This window comes from Schistocerca americana, chromosome 4, assembly GCF_021461395.2.
Source record: "Schistocerca americana isolate TAMUIC-IGC-003095 chromosome 4, iqSchAmer2.1, whole genome shotgun sequence".
NCBI classification, from domain to species: domain Eukaryota; kingdom Metazoa; phylum Arthropoda; class Insecta; order Orthoptera; family Acrididae; genus Schistocerca; species Schistocerca americana.
Genome location: NC_060122.1, coordinates 555489710 through 555516670, shown reverse-complemented (window position 1 = coordinate 555516670; position 26961 = coordinate 555489710). Strand labels below are relative to the sequence as shown.

Here is a 26961-nt window from a genome sequence, read left to right as displayed (position 1 = left end):
TCCTGATGTAGCGTGGAAGCCGAGTGACAATCTTTGTTGTAAACTAGCACTGGAAGGGCGAAATGGGATCAGACGGATGACGAAGCTAGTTTTTCTGAGGCTGTGGAGGGTGCAAGACAAAAATCGAATGATACAGGGTATGAGACTACAAATGTGCTCCATTGCAGAAATATTGATATATGGAAAAAGTTCGATGTTGCACACAACCTTTCAAACAAAAAACAAAATTTATCCAATCCAAACAAAATGATTGTATTCTTCCTCATTCCACATCAGCCATGAAGCAACATATGTGCTCCATCAAACGGAAACAGGGTACAGAGCAGCGTCACTCTTACGTAAGTGCAATAAAATGTGCTCTATTTGTGAATTCTATTGTTCATGGCAAATTCCATTTTTGGCTAATAGCGTCTTATGTATCTTATCATTCATTTTTTTAACTTTCCGGAAGACTGTTGCAATTTATTTCAGCAATTAATCACAATTTAGACAATACACTTCGTTCTTATACGTTTTCTTGGGCTGTTATCACAGACTCACTGATGTGTCGGAAAGAGTGTAGTGTAATTGTTAGACTTCTCTGAACAGAAATTAAATACTTAATAAATCTACAGCAGTCTTCAGAAATGTTTATACATGTGTAAATACATATAAGTAACGCCTACCACACACTGGGAAGTACTGTCAGAGACTGTAGCTCCCACCAGACGAGGAACAAATTGGGCTTAAAAAATCCATGGAGAAAAAATGAGAGCTGCTTGGATACGACAAAGATTGAATACAATGGCCAATCGCACAAGATAACAAATTTTTATCACCAAGAAAGAGCTGTGCGACATAAAAGAAAGTTGGTTGCGTGTTTTTGCACCTGAAGGATTCTGTCTTCTCAAATTTCGTGTCGGGTAGCGCTGTTAGGATGCAAATCTAGTTTGCTTTAAATACGCTTTGTAACGGTCGTGAGCATTAGTTACCTAGGAGACGGGACGTGATGAGTTTGTTAGATAAGACTGGCTTTAAAGCGATAAAGCCATCAGCACCTCACTGAGTTTCAACGAGGTCGTGTTAAAGGGATGTGAGAAGCTAGATCCTTGTGCAATATTGTAGAAAGACTTGGGAGGAATGTTTCCACTGTGCATGATTGCTCGCAGCGATGGTCATGAGAATGTACGGTCGCAAGGAGACTGGGCTCAGGACGGCCACGTGGCGCTAACGAGAGGGAAGACCATAGTGTTCGGAGTATGACTCTGGCGTATCGAACTACATCTGCAGCAGAAATTTGGGCGGCAGTTGGCAGCACTCTCCTGGGTATCTCACTAACCCTGAGTGCAAATCTGTACTCAGCCTGGTGATTCGACTGTTGTGCTGCCATCCATGAAGAGCATTCCACAGGCTGTTTTCCAACAGGATAACGCTCGTCCACATATCACTGTTGTAGCCCAGCATGCTCTACAGTGTCGACGTGTTGCCTAGACTTGCTCGCTCACCAGACTTGTCTTCAATCGAGCACATATGGAACACCATCAGACGGCAACTCTATTTCATCCAAAAGCAGCATTAAGCGCACCCCCCCCCCCCCTTATTGACCGACCACGCGCAGCAGGCTTGGAACTCCATCCCATAAAAAGAAATCCGGCATCAACATTCTGGCGGCTACACCGGTTATTAATGTACCATCATTTGACATTTGCTGCAGCTTATCTCGTGCTTACATTATTCTGTGATATAGCAATGTCATTCACTTAAATTTTCCACCTAGGCAAACGCATTCGAGAAATTTTATTTTTCGTTAGTTACTTTTTGGTGTTACAATTTTTTCCGGGGTGTTCCACCTGAATGCCTCCTTATATATTTTCGAAAAGCAACAAAATGTGAAATATTCAAATGACCTGGGACGCACCTGTGTCAGTGGCCCACACAATGGGTAGGACTGCACAATCCATAAACATAAACAAACATTTCTTTAAATACAAATTTACGTTTTTCAAACAGCACATGTATGTTTTTTCTACGGAAATGAAGACTTAAATATAACTAGTGACGGCGACCCTGTTTCAGTGTTCTAAACCTCATATCTTCTGAAATACGTAGACTTTAAAGGTCGGCGACGGCGCCACAGTTTCTGCCATAATGTGCAGAGAAAGGTGCCGTGCCCGAGCGGTTCTAGGCGTTTCAGTCCGGAACCACGCGACTGCTAGGGTCGCAGGTTCGAATCCTGCCTCGGCCATGGATGTGTGTGATTTCCTTAGGTTAGGTAGGTTTAAGTAGTCCTAAGTTCTAGGGGACTGATGACCTCAGATGTTAAGTACCATAGTGCTCAGAGGCATTTGAACCATTTGAAAGGTTGCCTCTAGCAAGCTTCAGGACAGTGCAGGCAACCCGCATTACGGCATTACAGCATCGTTTTCATTTCGTAAAGTCAAATTATTCCAAAAGTATAAGGTTAAGAGCAATGAAACCAAGTCTGCCACCAGTAACTGTATATAGAGTTTTCATTTCTGTACAAAAACATTCACGTGCAATCTTAAAAAACTTCGTGTTAAACGTTCTGTTTGTTTACTTGTGGGTTCAAATGGTTCAAATGGCTCTGAGCACTATGGGACTTAACATCTGAGTTCATCAGTCCCCTAGAACTTCGAACTACTTAAACCTAACCAACATAAAGACATCACACATCCATGCCCGAGGCAGGATTCGACCCTGCGACCGTAGCAGTCTCGCGGTTCCCGACTGAAGCACCTTGAATTACTCGGTCACTGCGGCCGGCTTACTTGTAGGGATTGTGCATTTCTACTCATTCTGTGAGCCCTTGACACTGGCGCATCACTGGCCAAATGTGTTTTTCACATTTTGTTTCATTTCAGAAATATGTCAGATGGCGGAATTATGTGGGGCGCCCAGTATATATAGAAAGGTCAGAAACATTCTGAAAAGCTTGTAGGGGAGGTTTTGCTGATTAATAAGCATTTAGAAAAAAATTGTATATGTTGCGCTGTTTCCGAGCATTGATGTTAGGCAATCAGGTCGTTGCACATGCAAATTCAAGCGCTTGTACGCGTTAAAATAAGGTAATGCACAGCAACCTGTGGGTCCGTAAGTTACCAGTTGTTCGAATGCTCATTAACAAATAAAATGTACCTTTTTTGGAAGAGATAAATTTAAGCTAAGCGAGAAAAAGGTACATTTGTTCGGTTTGAGGAAACCAAACGAACAACAAGTTCCGCGACACTATCTCTGAAAGGCTGCTAGAATTTGTGCATATGACGTTTTGATGGAATAACTTCAGGGACAAATAACACGGAAATGGTAAAACGTAGCGAATTTTTTTTCTCAGCACAACCTGCGCTGCAACACCCTTACAAGTTTTAATCTTATTCACGTCACGCTCACGGGTTGCTGCTGGTAGTGGCTATGTCGTGAGTCTCCCGTAATACACTACTGGCCATTAAAATTGCTACACCACGAAGATGGCGTGCTACGGACGTGAAATTTAACCGACAGGGAGATGATGCTGTGATATGCAAATAATTAGCTTTTCAGAGCATTCACACAAGGTTGGCGCCTGTGGCGACACCTACAACATGCTGACATGAGGAAAGATTCCAACCGATTTCTTATACACAAACAACAGTTGACCGGCGTTTCCTGGTGAAACGTTGTTTTGATGCTTCGTGTAAGGCGGAGAAATGCGTACCATCACGTTTCCGACTTTGATGAAGGTCGGATTGTAGCCTATCGCGATTGCGATTTATCGTGTCGCGACGTTGCTGCTCGCGTTTGTCGAGATCCAATGACTGTTAGTAGAATATGGAATCGGTGGGTTCAGGAGGGTAATACGGAACGCCGTGCTGGATCCCAACGGCCTGGTATCACTAACAGTCGAGATGACAGGCATCTTATCTGCATGGCTGTAAAGGATCGTGCAGCCACGTCTCGATCCCTGAGTCAATAGATGGGGACGTTTGCAAGACAACAACCATCTGCACGAACAGTTCGACGACGTTTGAAGCAGCATGGACTATCAGTTCGGTTACCTTGACGCTGCATCACAGAAAGGAGCGCCTGCAATGGTGTACTCAACGACGAACCTGGGTGCACGAATCGCAAAACATTTTTACGGATGAATCCAGGTGCTGTTTACAGCATCATGATGGTCGCATCCGTGTTTGGCGGCATCACGGTGAATGCACATTGGAAGCGTGTATTCGTCATCGCCACATCGGCGTATCACCCGGCGTGATGGTATGGGGCGCCATTGGATACACGTCTCTGCCACCTCTTGCTCGCATTGACGGCACTTTGAACAGTGGACGTTACACTTCAGATGTGTTAAGACCCGAGGCTCTACCCTTCATTCGATCCCTGCGAAACCCTACATTCAGCAGGATAATGCACGACCGCATGTTGCAGGTCCTGTACGGGCCTTTCTGGATACAGAAAATGTTCGACTGCTGCCCTGGCGAGCCCATTCTCCAGATCTATCACCAATTGAAAACGTCTGGTCAATGCTGGCCGAGCAACTGGCTCGTCACAATACGCCAGTCACTACTATTGATTAACTGTGGTATCGTGTTGAAGCTGGATGGGCAGCTGTACCTATACACGCCATCCAAGCTCTGTGTGACTCAATGCCCCTGCATATCAAGGCCGTTATTACGGCCAGAGGTTGTTGTCCTGGGTACTGATTTCTCAGGATGTATGCATCCAAGTTGCGTGAAAATGTAATCATATATATAGTATATTTGTCCAATTGTCATCTGCATTTCTTCTCGGTGTAGCAATTTTAATGGCCAGTAGTGTAGTTTCGCCTTCCTTTCTGCGCTGTATTCCAGCCGTAGACTCAAGCGAACGACTTTACGGTTAAATGGACAGTGGCGGAGACGTGTAAGTCAAGTGTCCGAGTGTACGGAGACCGCAGTTGACGTCACAGGTTCCGCTGGCGAGTTTAAAGCGAGGGTAGGCAGCTCGTGTTAGCGGAGAGACGCGGCTTACCTGTTGAGGCTGCGGATGGCGGCCTTGAGCGCGTGGAAGTCCGGCCGGTCGGCCGGCTCGTCGGCCCAGCAGCGCCGCAGCAGCTGCAGCACAGCTTCGTCCTCGTCAGGGGGCGTCCGCGACTGCTGCGGCGCGGGGCTCTTGGCCGCCTCCGCGGTCCCTGCAACAACAGGTGTCGTCACACGCACGGCTGTCGCTGACTGGTAAGTTGTACAGGGTTTAGCTAAAGCAGCACTACGTTCCCTGACACTGGAACACACCGTTCCTCTGCGTCGACTCGATTCACAAGCGCGCAAGAGGTGCACTCACCAGGCTTCTATTTTCTTCCAGAACATCGTAGCTCTGACGGGCTTCGCTGCCTAGCTGGTGTGAGGGAACGTGTTTTTCCAGACATTTTGTAGCCAAAAATTGGAAACAAATAGTTTCGTTGAGTGGTAGCGAAATCTCGAACTACCTTCGAATATAAAATGAGCAAGCCTTATCAGTGGAATTATATGAATTTTTTTATTCTGGATAACAGTCAGACCATAAAATTGTAATTATTATGTAAGATGATTTATTATGGCACAAGTGTGAAGTCGTCCTGTAACGCCGGAAATGCATATCCTCCTATTTCCATCTATTGCACTGCAAATTTTTTTTCCTTATTTTGTTACCTGAAGATATAACATTTCTGTGTCTTTGTATATTGTAATTGTTTTACTATTTGTATATATTTATGCATTTATGTCGATTTAAAATTGGTTTGTTTTGTGAATATTATTTGTATTTATACGCTGGGTCTGGCCTAGGGAAAACTATGCTATCGAACGAATACATCGATAGGTCGTGTGGAGAACCCAACTGATTAGGATCTTTGGTAGTGTTAACTCTGTCGCGTGGAGCGCGAGCAGAGCGGAGTTTGGCTGGGGTGGTGCAGTGGAGCAGGTGTGTTGTGTGACGCTCCCGCGAGTTGCCGCGCTTTCGGGGTTGGGCAGCATGTAATTGCGCTCGACTTGCTATGATAGTTTCTGACACAGTGTCGCGGACGGGAAGAATTAGCTGGCGCACATCAAGAGCCCGTTTCGCCTGGTGACCGTGTCGAGAAGAAGGCGCGCCAACATCCAGCTTCTGCAATAGCGACGGCCGACAATGAGTGACTGTCGTCACCTCCTCGATCGATGGCTTCAAACCTTCAATCTACCAACAAGGAAGACTGGAAGCACGTAAAGTTTTAGAACTGTATGGCAGACCTCAGCTTTTCAAACTGTTCCATTTTCATAACTAAATTACAGCAACGTAGCATGAACCTTTGTTGCTCATTGTCCCAATTGCATTACCAAGCAGGGTTCCTTCCTTTTCCGGAATGAACCCGAGTGTCGTTGAAATTCAAACGCCAGCATCATTCGATTTCACTGCTTTAATTTCAAAGTTCAGTTAAGGTATTCATAGCTGGCTACAATATTTAGATTACACAAGCACAAATTAAGAGTGCGAGTTTTGTTACCGTATTTTAGCTTACCTGTGACTGTAGCTCAGCTTGGTACGTACTAAATTTTACTATTGTTAATTGTTCAGAATCATTTAATTCAAGTTCAAAGTTAAATCTCTTATTTCTAAATTGCGAAGATTCAAGTAGCTTTTGAAATGATTGTTGAGGTAGTCCAAGACTAACCGTATTTTACTGAATTTCGATGTGCTTCAGAAAGAAAGCTCACTATTAACTTCAGTCACTAAATTAACTTTCGATTTTCCGGTTTTATTAATTCTTTTGCTAAATTAAGTCAGAGTGTAGCGAAATTTATTTCTTCTGACAAACTTTCAGTTTTCACACTACACGTGTAAACCTTTAGTTGCCACGCTTCTAGTGCTAATTATAAGTGCAATAACCTTTCTTTTTCAGTTACTATAGTAATTGTCCTTAGGACTGGCGACCGTAATTTCCCCCAAATCTCAAATATGTAATTACCGCTAGTTAATTGTTAACGTAACGGCCGCACATTTACTTTCTTTATTAACTTTACCCCTTTTCAAAATTAATTTCCACCAGTTTCATTTGCATTTTTCCTTTCATTTAGAAGTAACCCTTTCCTCCCTCTTTACCGACAAATTAACTTCGGTGACGATTGCTTTTCCCAAATTTCCATTAGGTACACGCGGTTTAATTTTTCACTGTCATTAAGGTCGATAAGTGAGGGGGAGGTTACAGTCCACATGAGTGCTAAAAGGAACTCGTTAAACTTCGGCTACACGATAAATCAGTCTAATCTAAAAGCCGTAAATTCAACTAAATACCTAGGTATTACAATCACGAACAACTTAAATTGGAAAGAACACATAGAAAATGTTGTGGGGAAGGCTAACCAAAGGCTGCGTTTTATTGGCAGGATTTTATTGGCAGGACACTTAGAAAATGTAACAGACCTGCTAGGGAGACTGCCTACACTATGCTTGTCCGTCCACTTTTAAAATATTGCTGCGCGGTGTGGGATCCGTACCAGATAGGACTGACAGAGTACATCAAAAAAGTTCAAAGAAAGGCGGCACGTATTGTACTATCGGGAAATATGAGAGAGGGTGTTACAGAAATGATACAGGATTTGGGCTGGGAATCATTAAAAGAAAGGCGTTTTTCGTTGCGACGGAATCTTCTCACGAAATTCCAATCACCAACTTCCTCCTCCGAATGCGAAAATATTTTGTTGACACCGACCTACATAGGGCCGAATGATCACCACGATAAAATAAGGGAAATCAGAGCTCGCACGGAAAGATATAGGTGTGTGTTCTATCCGCACGCTATACGAGATTGGAATAATAATTGTGAAGGTGGTTGGATGAACCCTCTGCCAGGCACTTAAATGTGATTTTCAGAGTATCCATGTAGATGTAGATGTAGATGAAGATAAAGTCCTGTTTCGCGTATTATGATGTATTCGGCCTTGTCTCGATGCCGTTCCAAGAGAGTTGAAGACATACTTGTGTTGACGGGAAAAGTAGTCAAACATGGCAAAGAGCCCTCTGTGCCAGCCAGGGTTTTGAGGTACACCCAATGACCAGAAGTTCGTTAGCCAGAAAGTCTCCTGTAACAACATACTTATCGTCTACTACGTGATGTATTTAAAGCCGCAATAAAAGTCTTAAGAGATCCAATTTGACCAGTTACTCTTTTTAGCAAAAATTAAGTTATTCCACATATAAGAAGAATATTCAACAACTCAGAGCTGAAGGTCGCAGTGAGGTAACTCTGTGTGCGGCAGCATGTGGCGTGTCCCACGGAGGTCAAGGACTTGGCCTTGCGGGAGCGAATCATAGGCTTAGTGTCAGTTTCAGTTAGGGAGAGAGAGCGACCAGAAGGGAGACTATTTCTGACTGAGGTTTGGTATCTTACAGACGTTGGTCTGCTATTTTGTCATGCTGCTTCATCTACTAGGGGGAGGTCACTAGATTCCCTTGGCTTAAAGCACATTTTCAACACGCGATTCGCTTGCGTTTCTTTATTTTATTTATTTATTTATTTTTTAGCTCGTGTAGAAATTTCTGGCTTAACGGGTTTATTTAAATTGCAATGGAACACGGTATGCCTTTGTGTTAGGTTCATAAAAGTGGGTCCGCTTGGCTAAAGGTATCCAGTTGTGCTGCACATATCCTTGAACCCTCATGGAAACTATCAGTGAGCAGGTTATGACGATCATGTAATTTCTTTAGTTGTACAGTAAAACTAGGAATTTGCATAACCCTTGCGTAACATTTGAAACGGTTTGTACCCCTTCATTTATAGCTGCCTATCATGTAACCGAATTACTTCAGTATTAGATCACCCTCCACTATATTAAAGGGTTTTCCTTTATGTGATCAGTTAACGATTCTTTTGGAACAACAAGCTGTACTGCCAGGTGCTGTATCTTACGCAACATTTATAGCCCCACTGTTAGCGCTGCTGTTGGAGTTCGTCGTTGAATGCAATTCCACCGACAGCCACAATTCGGGTCAATCGTCTACGTAATTTAATCAATAATTGCCAGGGTATAACAATTTTCGGCATAATTAGATTAAGATCGTACAAACAGCAAAGACATTTGCTGTGTACGAGTCGTCATCTATTACACGAAGCTCTCATTAGCTTTGCGGAAAGCAATGTTAATGTTACTTAATCAGTGCCTTCGCAAACACTTCTGTGAAATGAACGTTGTGCTTGAGGAAGTTTAACCGTTTGTTTCTAAATACTGTATTTCGAATCAGGTATCGTTATCACAGAATTATGAAGGATAAAAGACTATTAATTGCCGGCCAGAGTGGCCGAGCGGTTCTAGGCGCTTCAGCCTGGAACCGCGCGACCGCCACGGTCACAGGTTCGAATCCTGCCTCGGGCATGGATGTGTGTGATGTCCTTAGGTTAGTTAGGTTTAAGTAGTTCTACGTTCTAGGGGACTGATGACCCCAGATGTTAAGTTCCATAGTGCTCAGAGCCATTTGAAATGACCATGAATTAGTTTAAAAACTGTGTCAGTATTTCTATGGAATATATATGTAGGGTCAGAAAACAACGGTTAACTCTCAAAAATCCTTAAGACCCCTATCGGCATACAAAGTTTCCACATCACCTCTAACATGTCGCATAACTTGACAGTTACGCCAAACATGTGACACAGGATCCCACGCGATGTCTGCTACTATTATACAAAGTATCGTATCGAGTTTCTTTCTAATATTCTGATGACGGTCCATGCTGGAAACGGGCTAGTAAGTTGATTCTTGTTATTTAGTGGCCTGAGGCAGTCTTAGGTGACGTTCATTCAGTTAGTCCTACATCTCTCGAAAAATCGAATCTCGAGATCCCACCGCATTCATCATCCTTCGTGTCCTCTCCAAGCATATATTCAACCGTCTCCAAAAGAACGAAATAATTCCTGAAATCTACTCATCCCAAGAACTGCAACCTCCCCTACCTTTTCCTTTTATATATAACTGCACTACTACCCAACTACTGCCACCAATATCCCCACCGATATCCCATCTATTCACCCGACCCAATACTCATACCGCATCTCTCACCCACAAAATGTTGGAGAGTCTGCAGCACCATCATCCTTACAGGTCTTAATACACTCCTGGAAATTGAAATAAGAACACCGTGAATTCATTGTCCCAGGAAGGGGAAACTTTATTGACACATTCCTGGGGTCAGATACATCACATGATCACACTGACAGAACCACAGGCACATAGACACAGGCAACAGAGCATGCACAATGTCGGCACTAGTACAGTGTATATCCACCTTTCGCAGCAATGCAGGCTGCTATTCTCCCATGGAGACGATCGTAGAGATGCTGGATGTAGTCCTGTGGAACGGCTTGCCATGCCATTTCCACCTGGCGCCTCAGTTGGACCAGCGTTCGTGCAGGACGTGCAGACCGCGTGAGACGACGCTTCATCCAGTCCCAAACATGCTCAATGGGGGACAGATCCGGAGATCTTGCTGGCCAGGGTAGTTGACTTACACCTTCTAGAGCACGTTGGGTGGCACGGGATACATACGGACGTGCATTGTCCTGTTGGAACAGCAAGTTCCCTTGCCGGTCTAGGAATGGTAGAACGATGGGTTCGATGACGGTTTGGATGTACCGTGCACTATTCAGTGTCCCCTCGACGATCACCAGTGGTGTACGGCCAGTGTAGGAGATCGCTCCCCACACCATGATGCCGGGTGTTGGCCCTGTGTGCCTCGGTCGTATGCAGTCCTGATTGTGGCGCTCACCTGCACGGCGCCAAACACGCATACGACCATCATTGGCACCAAGGCAGAAGCGACTCTCATCGCTGAAGACGACACGTCTCCATTCGTCCCTCCATTCACGCCTGTCTAGACACCACTGGAGGCGGGCTGCACGATGTTGGGGCGTGAGCGGAAGACGGCCTAACGGTGTGCGGGACCGTAGCCCAGCTTCATGGAGACGGTTGCGAATGGTCCTCGCCGATACCCCAGGAGCAACAGTGTCCCTAATTTGCTGGGAAATGGCGGTGCGGTCCCCTACGGCACTGCGTAGGATCCTACGGTCTTGGCGTGCATCCGTGCGTCGCTGCGGTCCGGTCCCAGGTCGACGGGCACGTGCACCTTCCGCCGACCACTGGCGACAACATCGATGTACTGTGGAGACCTCACGCCCCACGTGTTGAGCAATTCGGCGGTACGTCCACCCGGCCTCCCGCATGCCCACTATACGCCCTCGCTCAAAGTCCGTCAACTGCACATACGGTTCACGTCCACGCTGTCGCGGCATGCTACCAGTGTTAAAGACTGCGATGGAGCTCCGTATGCCACGGCAAACTGGCTGACACTGACGGCGGCGGTGCACAAATGCTGCGCAGCTAGCGCCATTCGACGGCCAACACCGCGGTTCCTGGTGTGTCCGCGGTGCCGTGCATGTAATCATTGCTTGTACAGCCCTCTCGCAGTGTCCGGAGCAAGTATGGTGGGTCTGACACACCGGTGTCAATGTGTTCTTTTTTCCATTTCCAGGAGTGTATAACATAGATCTCCATATCCTCAAGGATAAAATCTTTGTTTTCATTTTTATAATGTTTTGGTATGCACTTACTTTCGTCGTAGGGTGAAATGCTGCGATATGGCCTTGGTGAGGAATCTGAGGAAAAATAAAGTTTCACGCAGGTAAGTAGCTTGTTCCTATTCCATTTCGAGTTACCAAACTAAAAATTTCTCGAAATACCCTCGAATGTGCTCCGGAAGCCACTGTACAGTTCATGGTGGAAAGTACGTAGTACTAATATTACCGATTTTCTTTCCAATTCCGAACACTTATAGGACGAGGAAGAACTGACTCCATATTCACCAATGTAAGTGCCCCAATCTTTCTCAATGATCCACTTGTTGGCAGTCGTCTGACTGGTTTGATGCGGCCCGCAACGAGTTACTCTCCTATGCCGTCCTCTTCATTTCAGAACAGCACTTGCGACGTACCACATCAATTATTTGTCGTATTTATTCCAGTCTGCCTTCCTCTACAATATTTACCCTCTACAGCATCCTCTGACACCATGGAAGTTATTCTCTGATGTCGTAACACAGGTGCTATCAGCCTGCCCCTTTTTCTTGTTCTAGGCGCTACAGTTTGAAACCGCGCGACCGCTACGGTCGCAGGTTCGAATCCTGCCTCAGGCATGGATGTGTGCGATGTCCTTAGATTGGTTTAAGTGGTTCTAAGCTCTAGCGGACTGATGACCTCAGATGTTAAGTCCCACAGTGCTCAGAGCCATTTGAACCATTTTTGTAGCACCAAATTGCGAAAGCTTCTGTTCTCTTCTTGTCTAAACTATTTATTATCCATGTTTCACTTCCGTACATGGCTAGACTCCATGCAAGTACTTTCAGAAAAGACTTCCTGACACTTAAATCTAAACTCGATATCAACAAATTTCTCTTCTTCAGAAACGCTTTCCTTGTCATAGCCAGTCTACATTTTACATCCTCTCTATTTCGACCATCATCTACTTCTTTAAGTGTCTCATTTTCTAATCTAATTCCCTCAGCGTCACCTGCTGTAATTCGATTATTTTCCATTATCCTCGTTTTGCCGTCATCTTATATTGTCAATTCAACACTCTGTTCATTTCGTTTAATTGCTCTTCCAGGCTCTTTGTTGTCTCTACCAGACTTACAATGTCATCGGCAAACCTCAAAGTTTTTATTTCTTCTCTTGGCATTTTAATTCCTACTTCAAATTTTTCTTTCGTTTCCTTCACTTATTGCTGTATACAGATTGAATAACATCGGGGATAGACTACAAACCTGTCTCACTCCCTCCTCAACCACTGCTTTCCTTTATGCCGTCGAAGACAATATGACAGAAAAGCATTTTCTTTCCTTGTACGAAAGAAATGAATATTATTAATGAAACATGCCAAAACCGGCTGAGCAGATAATTTATAACGAGAGTGATAGAAAATAGAGTCAAAGTATTTTGCGTGAAATTTACAGACACTCTTTACTCTTATGTGCATCGTTTCAGCGAAACTACTCTCTGGGAGTGAACAGCAACAAATGATGCTGAACGCAGAGAATATTGAGAACACATTAAAACGACTGACTGATAGGAATTTCCCGTTCAGCGTCACCCGCTATCGTTGTGGTGACAACGCCGCGCATTTTATCGGTGAATGGAAGAGCGCATCGGAGCCGTATGTCTGCCGCTGGCGTAACGCTGTTGATTGTACCTCGGCAGCTGCGCTCGCCCCGTAATCGGATGTTACGCGCCTCAAACCGCATTGTAAAAGCGAGCCGTTCTGCTTTTTTGGCGGATACGCAGATAACCAGGCAATGAATGAGTAATGCTGCGGACATAAATGTTTCCGATGGAGTATGCAAGTCCGTGGGGCGTTCGCCAACGGTGTTGATTAACAACAACAAGCTGCAGCTTAAACAGTGCGAATAATGATATTACAGTAACTAAGCACAAGCGGCAATATAGGTCAACGACCACAACAAATGTGAGGTTTCCTAAATTGATGTGTTACGATTAAATGAAAGCCAATCCGATTCACGGCTCTCACAACTAATTGCAAGCGTGTTTGCCTCAATAGTGAAAGACATATGCCATATCTCAGCCGAGAAGCTGCACTTGGACTTCAGTTTGTTTCAAGTAACGTAAATATTAGTTATTATGCCCCCAAAAGTAAGTTTATTGAAAATATCATGGTCATTCTAATAACTATATGTTAAAAGTTCTAGACCTGTATTTTTAATAAAAGATAACTCGGTACCTGGAAGGAGTGTTAGAAGTACTAAATACAAAGTATGTAAATATAGTTTCCGAAAGAACAAAAGAGAAGTTAAAGGAAACGAGAGATCATATTTAGTAGAGGGGAGCAGAAAGAAAGAGCTTGATATATAACAGCCATATTAACAGACCAAAACTGAAGAAGGGATTAGAAAGTTATTCCTACACAAATGGAAGAATAGAAACAGCACGATTTAGAACACAATGATGTCATATGAAAGTGGTAGCGATGTACGCTCCTGAAGAAGGGAAGAAAGATGAAACAAAACAGTTTTATAAAATACTTAATCTATAGTAGATACACGTTTCAGATGTGAGCAACTATCAATGGAAATTCAAGTGATCGAAGAGGAAAAGCACCTATTCAAAATGTTGTGGAAACTTGCGGAGAACAGAACTAAATGAAACTGGAGAGTAACTTAGACAATTTGCAACTTTCATCCATATGAAATTAACAAATACATACTTTCTCAAGAAAGATATTCATAAGCTTACACGGAGCAGTATAAGTTACAGAGCGTTAATGAATTACGTAATAGTCAGTAATAAGTTAAGTCTCATGGCACAAGATGTACACAACACAGAGGTACTGATACATATGCGGAACACTATTTCGCAATTTTAAATTAGAATAATCGTGTAATGGGGTAGAAACAACGCAATGAAGAAATGTGTAAGGTGTATATCTTACAAGAAATAAGTTTAAAAACTCTTTACGAAAATAGACGAAGTATCTAACAGAAACAACCACTAATGAAGATGTACATAAATAATGGGAAAATATAACACAGACAATCCATAAAACTGCAGATGAAGTTTTGTGAAAGAAGGAAAAGATGAGAAATAAGAAGGGGTTGAGAATGTGGAACCCAAGTAGAAGATGAAAAACGGAAAGGGTACAAGATACATTTACAAAATAAAACGGAAATATATGAGGAAAAGAACAATTGCTAAGAAAATAAAGCTCACGAGGAAACAAGGAATAAGTCTACAAGTGAGGTAGAGCATGATGTGTATCAAGGCAACTAATTGGATATAAACAAATGAAGCACATAAATAAATCAGAAAAAGATAGCGAACAACAATGCATAAAACATTATAATTCATTATGGCATAATGTGGGGCTGAATGAAACAGAAATACACTGCTCGAATGAAAATGGAATACTACAAACAGCCCCTATCACTTTATAAGAACTAGGTTTAATATTAAGACCTTGAAAAAATAAGAAGGCAACTGAGTGACATAGAGTGAGTATGAAACTTATTAAATATACCTGTGTAATATGCAGATTAAGAAGTTTACATCCTCAATAGGAACTGGGAAAATTGCAAAATACTTCTCTTGGTCAGCAGCTCCAGCTAAAAATCTATTCAAAAGAGGAGACCCCAAAAAACATTTATTCAAACACTCTTATCCTTGCAGACGATCAAATAATAATTCAGGTAAAAGAGACCAAGTTACAGTAATCCACGTATCTTTTAAATAACCTTTATAAATCTTATAATTTTAAAATCTAAATAAATATAAAGAATGTTAAAAGGATGCAGTCAGACCAAAGACTGTGTTAGAAAACAACATTTTAAAACAACTATCGAATTTTAAATGTCATGGTTATGATATAAGTTTTTGTAATGACGCGGACATTGAGCAAAAAATTAGAAAACTTCAAGTTGTTTGTGGATCACTGAAAGAACATTTAAAAATAAAAGTTTTTAAGGTAGGAAAGTAACGACAGTGAAATTTGTTAAAAACAATAGCTTTAGGGACATTGCTTCATGGAAGCGAAGCATGGATGCTGTCAAAAAGCAACTAAATAAAATACAATCGGCAGAAACGAGATTCTCAAGGGGTATTAAAGGATGGAGGAGGGTGGATACGATATGAAGATTAGCAAAAACTTAAAAGTTAAATTGCTACATAATAAAATACTAACCACTAGACAGAATAAAAAATACCAGACTTCCAAACCAGCGTTGGATTACCTGCCGAAGGAAAGAAGAGATGGAAGACGACCCAATATATGCTGGTGGTAACTCTGAAGCAGGAACTGTCAAGAACGCTTAATCCATGAAGTGTTTAAGAATAACTTCCTGGTCGCGATAACATAGTCGTAAACCATCCCTGAGTTACTGTTATCATAAAAATCAGTAGTCTGTCCTTAAAGATCATGTTTTAGTAAGGAATCGTCCGCAACAGCCAACCCGTTGTAAACAAGGATACACAGCCGTATTTCCGCTAAGTCTTTCAAAGACAACTCACTTCAAGGTTTCGAGTTGTTACACGATACAGCGGCGATTAAATTATGCATTCTGTATAGGAATTTGTCCGTATGAAATACAAATCCACTTCTGTAATAGATATCATACAAAAACAATTTTCACTTCTCTGACGATACAGAGAGGCAGGAATATTTTAATAAATGGCGTTGGTTGCTCTCTTCTGATACCAGGGTGATCTTAGTGCCTTTGGTTTGAGTTTACGTCACCAACTTTCGCCACGTGTAAGAAAAAAAACATCACTCTCATCTCGAGATTGAATAAAGCTATTCTTAAATGGAAGCACCAATATCTTACACATGTAATTTTCTATTTGTTTCATTAAGTTACAAGACCACCTTGCCGTTTGAAAATTACGAGTTGCACCAAAATTGGCGGCTTCTGAAATGACCGGAGTGCTCATAACATAACCTCACAGACTGATACCTCGTAATTATTCAAATTTTTGTTTATCACTCTGTTATTACTTAATAAGGTTGGTTGTAAACCTCAGGACCACCTTGTAGCATCGGTACGCATGCGACAGCGTGCGCTACCTAATATGTTCCAAGACGCCGCGCATAAAACGGTATTTTTCCAGGTCCATACGTCGGGCTCTGCTGGTGATAAAAAATTTGGCTACGGACTCAGCAGAAGGATCGTCCTACGTTACAAGGTCAACGTTTGGATATTACAACATCCTCCAGCTTAGACAAATGGTCTAAATCGGTTGGTTCTTTTTGAATTACAGGCGGCCAACGGTGCTCCTTAAGGACTTATGGAAGTATCATTTAGTTTATGAATAGTTCCTGAGAAAAGCCGAAAAATATGGCTTTTGTGTACCTAAACGGAACCGCATTTTCGAGAGGGAATACATAGCAAATGACAAAAAATTTTTACGATATATTCCTAAGATCCAAATCTCTAGCAACATTGAAAATGTTCCTCACATCTTTATCCGTTTCCGAGACACACAGGTTCGAAGTACCCTACTTGTACACGTAAAATACCAACGTAATATTCGGTGTGAGGAGAAAACATGGTTTATAAAGTGAGATATCACCAATAAATAGTGTCTTCATTATCATCAGAAGGGTTCTGATAACACCATGTTGTGGTACTGAAGCATGTCCAATTTTTTTCTGCACGTAAGATCCAGTATGAGGTGTAAAATTGGTTTATCTGTATTTCAGTTTCACATTGTAAACTTTACAGAAGTTGTGAGGACCGGGCGTGAGTAGTGCTTGGGTAGCTCAGATGGTAGAACACTTGCCCGCGAAAGGCAAAGGTCCCGAGTTCGAGTCTCGGTCCGGCACACAGTTTTAAACTGCCAGGAAGTTTCATTACAGTTTTATTTCGCTACTCATCCGCATTAACTCACATTATTCAACGTTTAGAGTTTCTACATTTTAGAGTTTTCTACATTTACAGTTCATCATACCAACCAGAAATTTCCTCAAGTCATCTTGTATCGAACTCCAGTCACTCAACGACGACATCTTAACCGTAGACGACAGCATTATCAGCAAACAACCGCACATTGCTGGCCACCTTGCCCGCCAGATCATTTATGTATATAGAAGATAATAGCGGTCCTATCACACTTCCCTGGGGCACTCCTGAAGATATCCTTGTCTCTGAAGAACACTCGTCGTCGAGGACAATACAGTAGTTTTTATTAATTAAGAAGTCTTCGAGCCATTCGCATATGTGGGAACCTATGGGTAAGTTTGTTCCTTCGTTAAGAGTCTGCAGTGAGGTACCGTGTCAAATGCTTTACGGAAAACTAGGAATATGGAATCTGCCTGTTGCCCTTCATCCATGGATCGCAGGATCTGAAGTGAGAATTGATTCGGTCGCTAGTAAATTTGTTATATTCGAACTCAGAATACTAGGATCTGCCGCAAAGCGATATTAAAGATACTGGTGTGTAATTTTGTGGGTCCGTTCTTTTATCCATCTTAAACACAGGAGTCACTTGTTCTTTTTTGTAGTCGCTTGGGACTTTGCGTTTGGTGAGAGTTTTTGAAACAGGAGGTTATTGGTCTCTTTGTGCTCCGATAGGGGCATTTTCCCGCTGATTCAGCATGAGCCTGTTAATCTGTATCTCAGTTCCTCGAAAGCGCTTCAGATGCGTATCGTACTAGAGCGGCGTTGGTTACATAAACTATGTTCTACATTCGTGAAACGATGGGCGAAATCGATAACCTGTTGGCTCTATGCGTCCCTTGTGAGGCCACCTGCTGCCGTACGTTCTCCGCTTCGCGGCTGCCGTCGGCGACAGTCAGACGAGTCAGTGAGAGCGACTGCCACCATTTCCTTTTCGGCTGAGAAGAGCCGCGCCGTACACTCCAGGCAATATACCAAAATACGTGCCGGCCGAGTGTCGCAGCGGAGCACTCGAGGACCGCCGAGCTGACGTTAACATTCGGCCCCTCGGCTGGAGTGCACTTGTGGCTGACGCAGCGGCAGCAGCAGCGGGCGGCGACGGCCAGGGCGCTGGCGAGCGCCGTCCTGGCCTCGCCTTGCAGGCGGCCGTGATGGGATTGCGCCGGGGCCGCCTTTCATGCATCGCTGTGGAGGGGCGGAGGGCATCCATTACCCGCCCTCCGGCGGCGGAACTGGGCCGCCGCCTTTCGCACTCTGCCGCCGCCCGAGTTTCGCTTTCAGACCTTTGAAGATCCTCTCCCTCTCCTCATTCAATTTTATCACTGCTTCCAGCATCAGTCAAATGCGATGAGCAGGCTTTCGGAACAGAAATTTATCTTTGCCTATGAACAGCAGTTGGCTATCGTAAAACTAAAAATACGTAAGGGCATTCGTGAAAGTTCCTTCAAAACTTCTCGTCTGCCACAGCCCTTCGCTTCTTTTAACTGTATAGCGGTACTTTCTGGTCATAAGTAATTTAAATACTCTTTTTCCGCAGGCGTGGGTGGCCGAGCGGTTCTAGGCGCTACAGTCTGGAACCGCGTGACAGCTACGGTCGCAGGTTCGAATCCGCCTCGGGCTTGGATGTGTGTGTGACTAGGGCCTCCCGTCGGGCAGACCGTTCGCCGGGAGCAAGTATTTCGATTTGACGCCACTTCGGCGACTTTCACGTTGATGGAGATGAAATAATGATGATTAGGACAACAACACCAGTCCCTGAGCGGAGAAAAATCTCCGACCCAGGCGGGAATCGAACCCGGGCCCTTAGGATTGACATTCTGATGCGCATACCACTTTTTTTTCTCTATTTTACCACTCAGCTACCGGTGGCGGACATGGAAGTGTGTGATGTCCTTAGGTTAGTTAGGTTTAAGTAGTTCTAAGTTCTAGGGAACTGATGACCTCAGAAGTCCCATAGTGCTCAGAGCCATTTGAACCATTTGAACTCTTTTTCCTCATTACTTTATGGTGCATGTTATACACCGCAATACCAGTGTGTTTTCAGTAGCATATACTACCACACAGAAGATGGAAACAAAGACACAGGTGCACGGAAGATAACTGTGAGGAAACCATAGGTAACAGAAGAAATACTTCAGTTGATCGACGAAAGAAGGAAGTATAAGAATACTCAGAAAAATTCAGGAATACATTTACTTGCGAATGAAATAAATAAGAAGTGCAGGGAAGCTAAGGCGTAGTGGCCGCATAAAAAAATCTGCAGAAGTCGAAAATGAAACGATTGTTGGAAGGACCGATGCAGAATATACAAAAGTCAATGTAACCATCTATGAAACTAAAAGTAAGGGTGACAACATTAAGACTGCAGTGCAGATCCCACATTTAAGAGGCAGGGGAGAGAACGAATAGGTAGAAAGAGTGCCCGCAAGGCCTTTGTGATGGGAGGACTTACCTGATGACGTGACAGAAGAAGAAACATGAATCGACAGGAAAGAGACAGGGGATCCATTACTAGAATCAGAATTTAAATGAGCTTCGGTAGACTTAAGATAAAATAAGGCAGAACTGGTAGGTTATATTCTAAAAGAATTTCTAAAATCATTGACGGCAACAAAACGACTATTCACGTTGGTTTAAGAGTCTTATGACATACAATTTGCTTTTCGGAAAAATATCATCCACATAATTCCGAAAATAGCAAGAACCGACAAATGTGAGAATTCTCGCACAATCATCTTAACAGCTCATGCATCCAATCTGCTGACAAGATTATCATACAGTAAAATAGAAAAGAGAATTGAGGATCTGTTAAATGAAGATCAGTTTTGCTTTAGGAAAGGAAACGCGCTAGAGAGAGAGTTCTGACGTTGCGATTGATAATGAAAGTAGAACAGAAGAAAAATCAAGAAAAGTTCACAGGATTTGTTGACCTGGAAAAAGATCATATACAAAATATACAAGAACCAAGACGGAACAAAATGAGTGGAAGACCAAGAGGGAAGAGCTCGGATTAAAAGCGGTGTGAAACAGGGACGTAGTCTTTCGCACCTGCTGTTCAATCTCTACATCGAGAAGGCAGTGATGGAAATAAAAGAAAGTTTTAGGAGTGGAATAAAAATTGAAGGTGAAAGAATATATATATACGATAAGATTCGCTGATGACATTGGTGTCCTCAATGGATTGAAGAAGAATTACAGGATCTGTGGAATGGAATAAACAGTCCAAAGAGTGCACAAAATGGTTTGAGAGTAAATCTAAAAAAGTGAAAGTAATGAGAAATAGCAGAGAACGGCTACAAACATATCATCAGAATTGTTAATCACGAAGCAAATGAAGTTAAGGAATTCTGCTACCTAGGCAGCAAAATGACCTATGACGGACGAAAGGAGGAGGGCAGCAAAAGCGTACGAGAACTGACAAAAAGGGAATTCCTGGCCAGGAAAAGTCAGCTAGTATCAAACACAGATATTAATATGGGGAAGAAATTTCTGAGAATGTACGTATGGTAATGAAACATGGACTGTGAGAAAACCTGAACAGAAGAGAATGAAGCATTTGAAATATAGTGCTACAGAAGAATGGTGGAGATTAAGTGGACTGATAAAATAAGGAATGTGGCGGTACTCCGCAGAATCCACAAGGATGAAATATGTGGAAAACACTGACCGGAAAAACAAGAAGTAGAAACAGGATGATAGGACATCAGTTAAGACATCAGGGAATAACTTCCGTGGTACTATGGGAAGCTGTACGTTGATGCATAAGAGGAATGCGGGGGGGGGGGGGGGGGGCATCAAAGAATTCAGAAGACTGCTGATTAAAAAAAAAAAAAAAAAAACCTGAATACAGGACGGTGGAGGGCGGGATATTTTATGACCACCATAAAAGAGGAAAATTAGACTACTTCGTTACTTGATGGTGTCTTTTACTAACAACCTAACAACGTACTTTCTTGAGTTGATACGGATATGGATGTGTAAGTAGTTTCCAGAACCGCACTTTTTGTATGATTTGAGTTTTGTTTAACCTTTTTAATTAGTAGTGAAAGTCGTTTCAGAATTCTTGAGGAAAACTTTCGTACAAGATAATCAAACTTTTAAAGGTAGATTTCAAGTACTTTACATAACATAGATTCTGTGAAAAAATTTTCTCATAAACTTTCATAATTTTCTTCGCATTCTTCGTCACACTTGGAACATGAAGAAAGTTTTCTTGGTGTTTTCACCGCAGGGGTATCTCTTATAGTTGTTGCAGATTGTTGTTGTTTTGTTTACTTCGATGCACTTTTCTGCCTTTGACCGTCTTTCACTAGGACACAAATGATAACCCCCTTTACCTCCTTTGCGCTTAAGTTATGCTTGACCTTCCGTCAGAGTATTATTGCTCAGCAGAAAGAGAAATTTGATGTGTAGGTGTTTTATATGACCGTAGTTATACTACTTATTCAATAAGACATTGTGAAATGTCGCCCTACTACTAAGAGAGGAAGGGTAGGAGGGAGGAAATCATGATATCCTCAGTTACGCTTTAATTCTTCGATTAAGTTTAAATGAAATATTTAAAACAATTATTGATTATCATAGAAAAATTCATTACAAACAAAACACATTTATCCCAAAATTTTAAAATATAAAGCATACGTGTAGATTATAATATTAACAAAGAAAGGCATAAATCCCCCCCCCCCTCCACCGACTCGCCCGTCATTATTGCTGGGGTTAATGACCTGGCAGACATTGCTGAAGTAATATCAGTCTTCTTTCAGATTGTGCCTTTATCAACAACAAATTGCTAGTTGAAAAAAGCAACTCAAATATCCAGCCACATGTTGAAAAAGATCAAAGTGCTAGTAACATTGGCAGCTTGCTTTAAATAATCACAAATGTAAAATTGCTCACGTGAAGAAAATACACAAAAGTTATATTCTATGACTACAACATTAATAAGTCACCATTTAATCAGTGAAGACATATAAATACATGGGTGTAGCAACTTGGAGGAATATGAAGTGAAATGATCGCATTAGTTTATTACGTAAACTGAAGTTGGAGGGGGGAGAAGGGAAAGGAAAGGGAAGGACTATGTCAGCTGCATCGGGCTTTTATGAGAAATCAGCGGCGACGAGTGAAAATGTGTCCTCACCCGGATTTGAACCACTGTGGCATCCGGACAAAGTGTTTATCGCAATTGTGCGGACTATCTCGGCACTCCTTTCGAGCAACACACATTCTCACCTATCTGCAGTCATTGTCCATGGCCTACATGCTCGCTACTTTGAAATACTTGCAGGAGTTCGAACGTAATAGTGAATCCACACTGGGGGTGGTGAATCCATTGCCATGTTCAGAAGAGCAGACGCCACACATTCATAAAATAATACATTAGTTCAGTGTAGGTAGACAGGTTCATTGCCTGGATAATGGGAAAACGCAGACGGTCTACAAACGAAACTCCATACAGATCACATGGGCGTCTCATCCTAGAAATCTCGTAAGTACGTGGGACCCATACGAGATACGACCAACGCAGGGTAATAAACGTACACAACGAAAGCCTGGACTATTGGAGGCAGGTTTTTTATGACTCACGGGAGATCGTCAGAGAAATTGTGGAAAGCTTCTTGAAGACAGACGTGATTAAACCGCAGAATTCTTTACAAATTTTCAAGAACAAGCATCAGGAGAAGAATGTAGAGACATTTTCGATTCGCCTACGTACTGCTGCTTCTGAAGGAACTGTCACGACAAGATTAAATAATTATGCAGGCATAGAAGCGCTGAAGTTGCCATTCTTTCCCCCTCGTCCCCTCCCCTCAACACACTCGATTGGAACTAGAAAAAACCCTAACATGTGAGATCGTATTAAGTAAGCTCTGTGATACACTACACAGTGGTTCGTACGGTATATATGTAGATGCAGACACAGAGTACTGGTGTAGCGGTGACAGTTACATCTTGTGATTCACTGCTGGCGCTAGCCACACGCTACGGCCAATAATATTCACAATTGTTAGCCTTATTGGCAGCACTATATGAGGGGCATAATGTTGAGGAGACGGTATTGACACTTTAGCGTTACCGGAGGCTAAGATAGTTAGAAAGGGGCTTCGTGGTCGGTCTCCATTTAGCCAGCTGGTCGAAATCGTGCAAGATCCAGATTTCTCGGGCATTCTGATGGGACAGTGGCCCAATGTCGGAGTGCTCGAGAACGTGAGGATAGGCATATCGTCGTCGAAGTTCATCTGCACCTACCATCTGAGAAAGAGTAATAGACTCCCTGCAACATTTTAAGTCACCCCATACCATTGGACGCAGATTAGCAGCAGCGAGATTAGGTAATTAGCGTCCCTTGCGTAGGCTACCTTTAATACAATCAAACTGTTGCGTTTGGAGGGTCTCGTGTCCAGAAAGCATAAAGTGCTGATGAATGGCATCACATTGTGTTGAGCAATGAGCCGCGGCTCTACACAGCCCTGTATGACAATCGGCGACGTGTATGACTACGAGCTAAAGGAGACATCCCACTCTTCGAATGTTTTCGAGAGGCACAGTGGTGTTGCTCCTGGCATCATGGTGTTGGGAGCCATCACTTATGATTTCAGATCACGGCTGGTGGTGACATCCAGCATCCTTCATCCAGCCCCTTCATGTGTTACCCTCCTGTGACAGTAGCTTGATGATATTATTCAACAGAACCATGTTCGTCCACAGATGACGTCTGTGAATTGTCTGCGTTATGTCGAGGTATTCCCAAGACCAGCAAGATCCCCCAGATCACTCCCCGGTAGAACATATGTGGAACCAGCTCGGACGTCGGCTCTGTCCAAGTGCCACTATCCAAGACAGACCAAGTACAACCGCTATGGATCAGCTTGCCGCAGGAGAGGATAAACGACGCTGTGACACCATTATCATTCGAATCAGTGCATGCTCAAGCCCAGATGGGGTACAATGTCATACTGATAAGTGACTTATCCCGCCCAGTCCTTGGTAAATTTGACTGAAACATTACAGCCGCGCGGAGTGACCGCGCGGTTCGAGGCACCATGTCACAGATTGCGTGGCCTTTACCACCAGAGGTACGAGACCTTCCTCGGCCACGGGTGTGATCGTTAGCATAAGTTAGTTTACGTTACTTTAAGTAGTGTGTAAGTCTAAGGACCGATGACCTCAGCAGTTTGGTCCCTTAGGAATTCACACATATTTTGAAACATTACATACCCTCTCAAGCCGTCAAGTTTCATTTTGGTTCCTCCCCCTCATCTGAGTGCTTCACTTCTTTTGTTAGCCTGAAGAGAGCCACCAGAAATCCAAAGCGCGTCGGAAATTAACATGCCCGTTTCTCTATACTATTAGTAATACTTCAGCCTTAAAACTAGTTATTAGACATACATGGCACTACCTTTCTATTTTATTATCCACTTGATCATCTCTCAGCCAATAAAAAAAAGAAAAGGACTCAGTGACTCCTCGGTCTGAATAGACATGGAATCGATATTTCTAATTTCAGAAAGCACAAAGTATCATTAGCACGGAGAGCTTTCTATCACTTACATGCACAAATATTCAGATGGTGATGGATAACACGCACAAAATTATTTCACTACGTCCTATTTTATATTGATCCTTTTGATTACAACACCAGTCACATTCCCAGAATACATTCGCAAGTAAAACGTAAGTGATGAGAATGAGCTTGTTTTGCAAGATCTGAATCGGCCAGCAGATTACGTCAGTTCTAGCACTAAGTTACGCGACAATTCTGGCTAAATAATCTGACTAAATCTAACATTGTTTACCAATGTTCGCATCACATTATCTTGTTTTATCCAAAGAGGTACGAATGTTGACATGCTGGGATCGATGGTGTAGGGCCTAGCTTATCTCTATGCCATGGGCGGACGTGTGACACGTCTTGCGTGAAACACTTTGGTTTTTTGATCGCCAATCAAACGGCTTACCGCGAGGATTGGTTGATTGGTTTCTTCAATTCGCTTGGCGTGGGTCCAGCTTCCGGTTTACTGTTACCCAAGTCATTGTTACTTCATGTTCCTGGTCTTGGTTCTACCCGGTTATGCATTCGCAGATTGCTGTTCCACATCATGCTGCTATAAATTTGCTGATGAGATCACTAAATGCTAATTCCCTAAGAAACGCAATGCAGATATGAATGGCTGCACTCAAAAAGGACGAGCTGCTTTCCGAGATCGTAGCTATGCCTTCCGATTTCAAAACGTGTACCGGTTGAGCCACATGTTCTCGTGAACCAGAATCTCCAAACATAACACAGCCACCCACGATCATATTAGATTCAAAACATCCTCTAATGTAGTAGCAAGTCAGTTCGATCCTGCAACTGCATTTTTTAATACTGCAACGTAATTTATCTCTTTTGCACTCTGTTTGATTTTCGATACTGATTGAGGCGGTTGTGTGCGCGTCTGCATATTCTGTAGTTACAGTCGCTTTCTAGTAGGGTAAGTTATAAATTTCCCTCTGCAGCCACATGGTCATAATGTAACCACGTGGCCTATTCGTTACAGCTTACAAGCTCACGGCCTGCAGCAGGCCACACATTGGTCCCATCCACTGTTTAGTTGCACAGCCACTCATAAATATGTCATACATTTCACTACACTACGAGCACTATTTTGTATTAACGGGTTTTTCAGTATTTCCGGGTAAATATTTGAACAGCAGAGTAACGACAAATGCAACAGAGCTGCCAGCATACACTTCGGCTAAATTTTCACCTAAAGCTCAGAGTAAAGCTCTCTTTTGAGTGTTGAGGATGAGGAATTTTGCATTTAAGAAAGTATCAGAGTTATTTCAGGCTACACAAATTGCATAAACATGCGAATTGCAGGGCGGATCGTCTATAAGGCGAAATCCATTTCACATGAGAATTTCTTAAGCTATGCAGTCCCCGTTGGTTCCATTTATTTCCCATGTAGCACTAGATAAGTATTGCTTCCTGAGAGAAAGAAGTCTATTTTCCGTAGCTCTCGCGAAATTTAACTGTTTTAAACACATAGTTTGTAGTCAGACGCGTTTTTTAGTATGGCTTGCTGAATGAACGGCTGTATCAGTTACACAAAATCAGACTAGCAAACAGTTGGCAGTCAGTTTTAATTGGTATTTCTAGACTGAGGTGAAGAATATTTTATCTCCTCTGTTCCATAACGCGTTACAACTATACAATGGGTATCATGCTTAATATCGAAAACTGACACGGGTAAAAGTTTACGATAAGAGAAACAAAGACATTGCCGTAAGCAAGGGAACGCAAACAAGCCGTTTGGGAGATAATTGCAAACGTGTAGCTACGGTACGCAACTGACTGCAATATCAAATATAGTCATGTTTTAAGTGTAAACTTTACGGTTACGACCCAAACTAGCTCGGCTCAAATTCCACCCACGGCTTAAAAAGAAAAATGGTACTACTTGATGGAAGAGAAATCCCGACGTCGGTCGCATGAGGACGTTGAAGTAATCCAGAGGTGACAAGTGGAAATTTTTGCCGGACTTGAACTCGAATCCCAATTA

The 26961-nt window shown here is 42.8% G+C and overlaps 1 protein-coding gene across 1 annotated transcript in view; it reads right to left on the bottom strand.

Moving 5' to 3' along the window:
* LOC124613611 (atrial natriuretic peptide receptor 1-like) overlaps window positions 1-18596 on the bottom strand; it is a 917955-nt gene extending 899359 nt beyond the window's left edge. Inside the window, exons 1-2 of the mRNA XM_047142326.1 lie at window positions 18389-18596; window positions 4990-5149 (exon numbers count right to left, since the gene is read on the bottom strand). Coding sequence (XP_046998282.1) covers window positions 4990-5149; window positions 18389-18596 — 368 coding nt within the window. The remainder of the gene's footprint in view (window positions 1-4989; window positions 5150-18388) is intronic.
* Between the last annotated feature and the right edge of the window lie 8365 nt (window positions 18597-26961).